This window comes from Triticum dicoccoides, chromosome 6B (assembly GCF_002162155.2).
Source record: "Triticum dicoccoides isolate Atlit2015 ecotype Zavitan chromosome 6B, WEW_v2.0, whole genome shotgun sequence".
Lineage (NCBI taxonomy): Eukaryota > Viridiplantae > Streptophyta > Magnoliopsida > Poales > Poaceae > Triticum > Triticum dicoccoides.
Genome location: NC_041391.1, coordinates 49,420,668 through 49,431,048, shown reverse-complemented (window position 1 = coordinate 49,431,048; position 10,381 = coordinate 49,420,668). Strand labels below are relative to the sequence as shown.

Below are 10,381 nucleotides of genomic sequence, written 5' to 3'. Positions count from 1 at the left end.
TGATGTCTTCGCTGCGCCGCCCGTGAGGCATCAATGGAGGCTGACCGGCACGGCAGCGCGGCAGCCTTCGCATTGATTCCCGCGGGAATGAAGGCGATGAGGTCGTCGAAGCGGCCGTCTCGTTGACTCGGCGGGCCCGCGGTTGTTTCGCGCCAAAACACTCGCCCCGGCGCCCCCCGGCGCGTCGGGTTCGGCCTGGGTCCGCCGACGCTGATTTCGGCCCAAGCCGGCGAAAAACGGGCTCCTGAAGACGCGACTGGGCCGTTTTTCGACGCCGGCGCAAAAAATCGCCTGGGGAAGCCATTCTGGGGGCGCGGCTGGAGATGCTCTTATACTCACGGGACGTCGCGGGTGAGCATGAGGTCGCCGTTCGGGGAAGTGTCAGTTGATACCAACACTAACATGCTCCCATACTCCAACTTTGAAAAAGAAAATATCAAATTTAAGTGCTCCAAAAAATTCCTCGTACGCGACGGCGAAAAGATATTTTTTATAGTACATAATACATGTTTTTCTAATTAAATTGAAGACCTAAAAATCGACGTTCGACTTATAAACCCAACCTGATGGAGTATCAACACAATATGAAATTAGTATCATTAGATTCATCATGAATTGTATTTTTATATTATATTTATTTAGTAATTTAGATGTCTATGTAGCTTATTCAAAAAAAAATCAAGCATATATATGCTTGACTTTTAGAAAGCAAAACATGCACTACATTTTACAACGAAGTAAGTATAATTTGGCAATTTAATAGTACAGTATTTAATTCACATGCCTCAAGATTTGGAACATTTTAATCAAATAGAGAATTTGTCAAGTAATTTTAATCACATACTGAACCAAGGATAAAACCATCTTGTCTCGTCCCACTTAACACCGTTGTATGGGAAAATGGAAGGAAGTGTCAAATTACGATTTTTTTTACCTAGTGTCAAATATGAAAGAAATATTTTTAGGATCAAATAGAGAAGCACATTTAAAAAAAAGGGCCAACTAATGAGTTATCTCGTGTCCTAACAACCGTATTCCTAGCGAGTCGCCATATGGCACAGACTCCCTCTCCAACCAATATATTCCGGCCAGCTCTCAACAAACACAATACACATGCTTCTATAGTCCCTCCATTCCGGAATGTACTGCATATTTTGTTTTCTAAAAGTGAAAGATGTGTATGTTTGATCAAGTTTTAAAAAAAATCAACATCCGCAATATGAAATAAGTATCATTAAATTCCTCATGAAATGTTTTTTATATTACATGCATTTAGTATTTGAGAAGTCTATATAGCTTACTCAATAAACTTGGTCCCACGCACGCACGCACACACGCACACACGCGCGCGCGCACACACGCACACACACACACACACACACACTATATTTGAAATGAGGGGAAAATAATTTGGCAATTTTAATAGTGCAGTATTTGAACTTCGAATGTGGACCCAACTCACGCGAGATGCTCTTTCCCTCACAACTCGCTAACCTTCTACTATGAACAAGTGCATGCATGGCGTTCTTTAAAATTTTAGATGCTTCATATTTTTAAATAAAATTATATTTAATGATTTTATATATTTGAATTTCTTTCGATAAGAGCTTTATAACAAGATCAATCTTTGAGATATTTCAAACTAGTTTAAATTTCATTTTTCAACCAGCTGAAATTCATGCCAAAAATATTTGGAATTGAATTATTTAATTAAACTAAATGTTCAAATATTTTCATTTCAAAAATCATAATAACATTTCCGTACATTTTTAAAACATGTAATTCCTTAAATAGTTGAAATTGGTGAACTTTTTGTGAAATTTGATTGAAATAGCAGAGTTACCCGCGCATTTGCGTGGCTAGTTTTCTATATCATCAAAAGAATTCTACATCGTCAAAAATATTGCTTTATTTGATAGATTCCATGGTATATTTGACTTTTTATAGAACTATGAATGATGAGACTACAGAAAATTATCCATGCTAAATAAAAAATAGTGATATTAGTTTGTAATATATTGAGAGGTACTGTTTAAAAACTTTGAAGGCGCAAGGTTTTCTTGAGTTACATTTTTGTAACTTATCTGAATAGTGAGTGAGAAGCTTAGGATGTAACTTCTCATTACAATGTCTTTTAAATATCTTCAAGAGAGAATGTGTAGTCATGTATAAGATATAAACATTTATTGTCCGCCTCATAATTTGTGGTATTGTCACCTAATTTTGCTAAGTCACCTAACAATCTTGGCTTACATTTTGTAGTTTCTAATTTTCCCTACGTGATTTGCTCACTTTGTATTCTTTATCACATGTAAATTAACATATTCTACATGATATGTGCTCCAATCTTTTTTTTTTGCTGAATTCAAAAACTTTATTGTTGTTTCCACAACACCCCATTCCTTCGCTTGCATGCCATGCTAGCTGGCAGGCATTGCATGCATATTGGCACTGTTTCAGTAATTCTTCCTATTGGATAAGTATCATGCATGACCTCTATACTATATGAATGGATGCATATAGTGGTTGGTCATTCCTAATCTACCACATGCCAATCACATTTAGTGACCATGAACTTGATCTACCAGTAATAAAAAAATAAATGAATGTTTCCACTCATCTACAATCTACTTGAATTGAACTTTTTTCTTATATTTCCCAAAGCATTTATGCAGATGCTCTAATACACATTTATTACTGATGTCAAGGTTGCAATCAACACATGATTTCGATACATCTTAGGAATGTTGCGTTGACACGTACATGATATTACTATTTTTTTATTCCATGTATCATTTGGCGTTTAAATTGCATATACAGATCCCTCTTGATTGTCGTTTACATTGTGTTTTCAAACGAACCAAATATGATCATCATTTATTACACAAGTTAGTTTGCTGCTATCATTAATTTCTTACTTCAAATTTCATATATGTAATGTAATTGTATGTGTTATTGATATTCTAAAAAATTATAATACACAGTATATTATCAGTTGTACTACATGTCCATATCCAATCCGATTCGACTATGACATGGCCTTATTAGATGTGTGACCTATTCGGCTGTACATAATATATTGTTTCATTATTTATGGACATCATAAACTATGTGTATGATCGACTGTTTTCTACTCACATGGGTGCCTTTTCCTAAATAATTCAAAACATTCGTGCCGATGTTTACATACGGAGTGATGCGTTAATGTTAGATCTATGTCACTATATGCTTTGCGATATCAAATGGTCCTTATTAGGCTGGTCATTTAATTCTAATTCTGCATTCTACTTTAAGGTTGAATTTCCTCTGCATAAGAATATTATTCATGACTTCACATATTTTAATCAAATTCCTTTGTGTAAAAATATATGAAATAGAGTTATTTGTTTTATCTACCCACAAAATAATTTGTTTACTACGTATAAACCCTATATCTGATGGTAGGCATCGATATATGATTATATTATTTGCAAAGTGGATGAAAAAAAAATAGCAATAATAATTAATTGACTTACCCACATTTTTATAATAGTTAGCTGATTTACCTGCAAAAAAAAATTAACCAATGACATCAGAGATGATATCATCGCATGCATTTAGCTAGTTCTATTTTCCTAGGTTAATCGACTGGTTTGGGCTGGTTCCAATTGCCGAGCATGCTCGATTAACTGCCTGATTTATATTTTCCTTTTTATCTCCCGATTAGTACATGAAACGGAATGGCTGGCTGGTATAGGATTTGGAGTTGGACTGATTATATATGTACTTGCGTGTGCAGCGTGTTTGGTATTTTTTTCGCACTCTTTTACATGTAACTTGCTTCAGAAAAAATGTTACATGTAACTTTACGTTTTAAATCTCAGCCATTAAAGTTTGAATCCCTTACGTAGTCATGACTAGTCGCTAGCCTAGCCTTGTCAATTATATCTAGACCTATGTGCATCTTTCTGTGCATGTACTTAATACATAGGCATACACATGACAATATGATGGTCCAATATGTTGTTACGATAAATGTTAGCATCTTACATAAAAACTTTAAATCTTAGCCACTATTTTTCTAATCAGACATTGCAAATAATATTAGCACATCTGAACGAATGTGGTAGTCTATTTGCCTCTTGTTTTAATAATTTAATAGATTGGAGTATTTCTAAAATAATCATCTGTCAATTCCAATGTTTTAACCATAATTTGGTCAAGTATATGCTGTAAATATTATCTGAAACTGGTTGAATGACTGAAATATGTGTTAAGTGCTCTCTAGAATAATTGAAATGTGTGTGAAATGTATATGAAATAATTAAAAAATGCCTGAAATGTAAGTGAACAATTTTCTGAAATGTGCTTGAAATAATTTAAATACGTGTTAAACATTTATTGAAGAAATTGAGATATGTCTAAAATGTGTGACTGAAATTGGGTGAAATAAATAAAAATGTGTTTGTGCAATACTTTTTGTAATATGTGAAATAACGGAAATACGTGAATATTTTCTTGAACTGTGTGAAGTAATTGAATTGTGTGAAATGTATGTGTACCATTTTCAAAATGTAAAGTATTTCATTTAATTTGAATCAGATATAAATAATGAAATTAAAATTGTTTATAAAGTATTTAAGATCGGTTTTGTTCTAAAAAAATCTTGTTGGTAGGAATTCAAATATACAAGAAGTTTCAAAAATGATTTTTTTTGTTAAAACATATCAGTCAATTAAAATATCACTAGGAAATAAAATACTTGCTTATACTATATGGGAGAGAGGTGTGGGAGTATGCGTGCATATATAGTAACGTGACTAGACAGAAGATGCGCAAAAAAAAAGTGACTAGACAGAAAGGTGGTGGGACATGTGCGGGTATGGGATGGAGTCAGCTGGTGGGCATCATATTACACAAAATAAATTTGCTCAGTTTCTACCCAAAAATACCGCACACATCTGGATGCTCGAATCAACGCCAGATTCCTGATAGATTTTCCAAATTGTCTTGTCTCCTCGTTGAGCTTCAAGACCTTGACGGGCGATCAGATCAGCTGCAGGAGTACAGTACCCTCTCCAGCACATGTCTTTCCGTGTCTGTAGGCACCACTGGTGCAAGTATAACATTCAACTAGTTAGTGGGATGCTTGGCAAGTTCTTCTTAGTACCTCTGTACCAAGATAAATGTTTATCTCTTCGTACCATCTTTTAGAAACATGCTTGATGATTGTTCTACATGAATGCTGCCACGTACATTTTCTTGAAACATGCTTGATGATGTGTATAACATAACTAGCTTGTACCGTTGAATCAAAATCTGGCCGTGTTTTCATGGAAAAGAAAAAGAAAAGTATAACGTGAAACACTGCTTCACGTTTGTACTAATGTTGTCATTTTCTTCCTCCACATATGCTGTGCTGACGATGTGACACTGCTTAATTCCATTGTGCAGGCCCGCGACGACAACAACCTAGACCCAGAATTTGGAGGAGTGCCTGTTGATGAGCCTGCCAACGTGCCGACTAGAGTGCCTCCAGCAAATAACCTGGCCCTAGCACTGTGGGTAGTGGGCTTGCTCACTCTGAGCTTGGTCACAACAACAGTGCTCTACAAGCCGGCTAGCGGAGTGGTCTTCGGCCGCAACAAGAACGCCTACTACCTCACCCTTGCTGCCATTTTCGTTGCAGGGGCCATATAGGTCTCCACCGCCGTCTGGCTATCCCGCTCCTCAAACGGCAACAGGCGCCGTTTCTCGTTTGGGAGGGTCGTTCTATGCTCCTCCATCGGGCCATTAGTTGCCATCATCGGCATAAGTGGCTTTGCATTCACCCAAGGCTAATCGAACATGGTTAGTAAATTTCCTCGAACACATTTGTTCCATTCTCCAAAAAATATCAAAAGATACTGAGTCAACTGACTTTTAGTCCAAGAGAATCCTAGAAAATTTTAAATCATGATAGTTCCTCCAACCAAATATATAGGGTCTAATATGTTTTCTGATGTTGCATTTGACCATTGATAAGATTATAATATATGAGATGTATGATATAAAAATTGTATCATTATAAACTTCTTTCACGTACAAATTTGACGGTATATTTTTTGTGGCATACACTTCATATATTATTGCTCTAATAAGTGGTCAAAGGCAACATAAAAAAACAGTATTATGCCCTATATATTTGGAGGGAGGGAGTACGCCAATAATAAGGATAGAATACACTCTAGGTATGAACAAGAATGCACTAGCACTAGCAACATGTAGTTTGCTAAGTATGGACAAGGTTGCTACGACTATGGACTTTCACATCCCTCAGTACCTGGCGAGTCAATTGGGTTAGGTTCACTGCCCTTGCGTGCGCATTGTGGCAGATCCTAATAAAGCCCGGAATGAAGGTATCTTTATTAAACATCCAGCTGACTGGTATAAAAATGACTGTTTTCTACAGTTCTGGAGGCACCTCAGCAAGACCAAGGACCCGTCGACCCTTGATGCTCTTTCTCGACAACTTACGATACACGTTTCGGCACTCAAGAAGTAGCGGCCCGAAGAATGATGGTCACCACCGTCGCGGCTCCTTTGGTGTTTGGGTGTGTGTATGTGTTGCGGCTGTTGAGCCAAGGGCCCTTTTGAGGGTTTGTATCGCATCGTATGTGTTTTCGCGGCCTTTGTGCCAGGCATGTATTGTTTCTGTTTTGAACCTCTGTTGTAAACCTAAGGGCTTCCTTCGCTAAAGTCAGAATTTAGCCTCTTTTCTATAAATAATAAAGATTAATTTCTTTGGTACCTCGTTAGGTGACGGCTTCAAAACAGAAAATGGTTTGGGAAAAGGCTTTGTCTATAGCGTGGCGGATAAGGACGCTGACCTGGCGGAGCTTGGGCTGAAATCTAGGGGGGGCAATGGGCTGGGGGGGGCAAACAATATGTATTTTGGGCTGATTTTGCTTGAGATATGGGCCAAATACTAAGGGGTATTTCAGAAAAAATTCATGGGCTGGGGGGGCAACGGCCCAGGTTGGCCCCTGAGAAGCTCCGCCACTGCTGGCCACATTATATTAACTTGTGTTACTGCGTTTCATATTTGGATTTCTCTTAGGGAAATCATGGTTGTGATTGGACGTCAGACGAGCTTAATTCACAAAGTTGTTTTAGCCGCAGTCTAACGGGAACCACCGTATTTTGTGATTAGTCACGCCATAGTCTTGGACTTTTGTACCTTTAGAAACAAACCTGGTAACTATAACTATGTACGTACTTCCAGATTTAGTTAACTGCTGTGCTCCTTACAAAATGTCTTCCTTTTAGAACAGCGACTCCCGCTGAGCAAAGAGAGGAACGAGGTGTTGGTGTCTACGTTGTCAATAATAATGCGAGTGGTGGAGCCAATTCGACAGGCATCACCTTGTTGCTATCTTTTTGGGCTTCTGTTAAGAGCATCTACAACCATGATTGACTAATATCGATCCCCAACGTTTGCGGACATGTCCGTTTTTATCCTCCTTTTATGCACGCATGCAACCATGTCCCCTACATCCTCACCATATTGTCCGGTTAAAAAAAAGTGATTGATGAGGATGAAGAGAGAAAGAGAAAAGATGATCCAAGGTGGGTTGCATCCTACATTGAGGACTGCCGGGACATTCCTATATCCTCTCCATATTTGATGTGAATATGGGGATTTTCGGATTGCCCGGTCATATGAGGACAAAGTGAGGGTCCAGTTGAGTGGCTTTTTTTCTCTCTCTCTCTCCTGTCTGGCAGTGATCGGACTGTTTGTTATGTTTGAGGGCCCGGTTGTAGATGCTCTAAGCTGCTGCTGGGGCAGCAGCTCAACTCCATTAATTTTTGTCCTCTGATACCCCTCATTAACCCAATAATTGGTTGTTTTGCTTTGATCAATATGAAAGGTGTCAATCTTTTATCAAAAAAAGATATTTCTTATAAAGATTTATAAATATGTTTTTACTTGGTAGCTCGACAATTGAAAGTATGTGATTTAACAAATTTACTACTATTATTGTACTTGTACTTTATATGTAAAGATCGAGGCCATCATGACAGGCTGGATCTCTAGTAATAAAGAGAGCAAAGTACATAAGATCTTAAACGTGAAATACATTATGTTTGGATGAAGACAATATAAAAATGTCTCTATGCCGCACCAGAAACTTTAGCAGAATAAGAGATGATGTCATTATTTTGTGCTTTATTTTGGCACCTCCAAGAATTCTGAAACAATGTGTATTTATACGTATAAGTCTGTAGTATGTGCATACGAATTTCGGTAATACATATTATTAATATACGATGAATATAATTTATAAAAATGGGCCTCCCTTGTTAGTTTGGCCATTATTTTGTTTTGTTTTGTCTTCTTAGTCAACAAACCATCATATTATTTAATGATTTTTTAGATATGTAAAAATTATCTATAATCATGCATGTAAAACTGATTTTTTAACCTATAAATAGCATTTTTGACTTATCCAAATTACCAGCAGCCCACTAGCCAAAACTTTGCACTACAGTACCCAATAATAGGAATGTTGCATTGGTGACGTAGCAGTGGGTGCCGTAATATGAGGGCTAATGAAAACTCACGCTTTTTTGCAGGTATTATTTTTAGTTTCACTCACTAAATTAATTTTTAAATGAGTTTATTTTTGTATCTCTATAGATTGATATAAATTTTGATACATTAGTTTTCTTGATTACTTAAGGCAATTTCGACGGTGACGCTTATTGGAAGTTAAAAAGTAAAATTTGTAACCTGTTAGTCTAACAATTATTGTGCTTCTTTTCATTTTCTTTTCTAACATGTGCTTTTACGAAAAAACATCATTTCACTAAGGGTGAACCTAGACATCGTTTCACCAAGAGATATGTCTTTTAACCAAAGACCTGACTGCGAACCAACCTGGGGTTGGATGGTTCGGAGGGCAGTGATATACTCAGCTCATCAATGTTCACGTCCTAGACTTGACACCGATGCTCGCATTTTTCTGATTTATTTTAAGCCTTCCGGCGGGGTGCGTTCAGTGGGAGGAAGCGTTTCTGTTGACTACGAAAGCGTCTGTGACGACTTAGTCTCTCGGAGATGCTCACAGTGATAAGGTGTGCGTATGTACGTTCATTTTTTTTCCTAAAAAGATACAGATCTATTATCAAAATTCATCGGAAGTACAAAGCATGTATACGTTCATTAGGGTGGGTATATGTACGTATGTATGAACGTCTGCGTTTGTATTTTCCTAAAAAAAACAAGAACTGACTATCCGTAGGCCTGACTTATAAAAGATCTAAGGTAAATTTTAACATGCTCCCACTTGACATGATGATTTACAGCTATATAGTCTCTATTAGCTAGTAATAACTTACTGACGACGTTCCCTCAACATCGAGGGGGCTAGCTAGCTTCAGGTGAACATCTGAGTAGCGCTTGCTGGATCTTGCATGGGTCAAGCCTGGCATCTGGTATACATGGCAAATAGGAGAACCAGTTCAACATGCAGTATATACAGCTGGAATAATGGTATTCCCATCGATACTGATTCAGTACAAAATACGTACAAACAAGAACCCGTGATGGATCCACCACTGGGCCGGTAAGCATGAGCGGCAGGCCCGGGTCTCCGGCGAGGATGCATGCAGGCTACCTCTCCTGCGTAGTGGCCAGTGGAAGCAGCGCAACCGTGCTTTGTCGTCGCCGGTTATCCCGGCAGACCTCGGTCCCTGGTCCGTCACTTACAAGAACAAGAAAAGTAAGGAGAGCAAATTCCAATCTGCATCGTCCAACAGATATCTTCCAGCAGAACGAAATGAAAAGCTAAAATACGCCGGAAGCCTGAAACACGCCGGCCGTTGCCTTTTTCTTGCTCGGCGGGCTCGCGCGCCGCGCAACTTACGTGCCAAGCTGCGCCGGTCGTGCATGCGTGCGTGCCCTTCGTAGCTAGCTAGCTAGCTCTTCACGTTCGTGCGCCATCCAGACCCGCATAGATTTGCTTCTGAATCGGAGGAGGAAGATGGTGCGGGAGATAGGATAGAGAGCGACCGAGCGGAGCGCGGTTTAATAGCGTAGCGTAGAGACAGGTTGCTGCTCGTCAACAGACTGACAGTGACTGCTGAACAGCCACAGGTTGACACTGACTTGGTGAACAGTGCTTTCATCTATTGCGGAAAAGTGCCGATCTGTGGCTACAGGCTTACCCGTCGTGGCCGTACAGAGAAAAGTAGGCGAGTCCCGACCGTCTTGACCGCGTTTCACAAGTTGGAGGGCCCTCCACGTTCATTTCCCCACCTTTTCCCACTCTGCCGAGTAAATTGCACAGAAGTATCACAATTGAGGCATTGGAAACAGATTGGTACCAAGATTGATAATTTTTATGTGTCAGTATCAAGA

General features: G+C 38.7%; 1 protein-coding gene across 1 annotated transcript; it reads right to left on the bottom strand.

The window, feature by feature from the left end:
• Positions 1-4,731: 4,731 nt before the first annotated feature.
• Positions 4,732-10,006, bottom strand: LOC119320260. Its single transcript, XM_037594386.1, has 4 exons — positions 9,888-10,006; positions 9,553-9,725; positions 9,361-9,453; positions 4,732-5,090 (listed from the first exon to the last, which is right to left on the bottom strand). Exons 1-4 carry the CDS (start codon positions 9,910-9,912, stop codon positions 4,911-4,913), a joined length of 471 nt encoding a protein of 156 aa, XP_037450283.1. The 5' UTR covers positions 9,913-10,006; the 3' UTR covers positions 4,732-4,910.
• Between the last annotated feature and the right edge of the window lie 375 nt (positions 10,007-10,381).

Excerpts from the sequence above, each read along its gene's own strand:
- LOC119320260 (XM_037594386.1), bottom strand. The coding sequence starts at position 9,912 with ATGCACGACCGGCGCAGCTTGGCAC. Across the intron at positions 9,454-9,552 it reads TCCATCACGGGTTCTTGTTT|ATGCCAGGCTTGACCCATGC; the intron begins GTACGTATTTTG and ends CATGTATACCAG. Across the intron at positions 5,091-9,360 it reads ATGTTGAGGGAACGTCGTCA|TGGTGCCTACAGACACGGAA; the intron begins GTAAGTTATTAC and ends TACTTGCACCAG.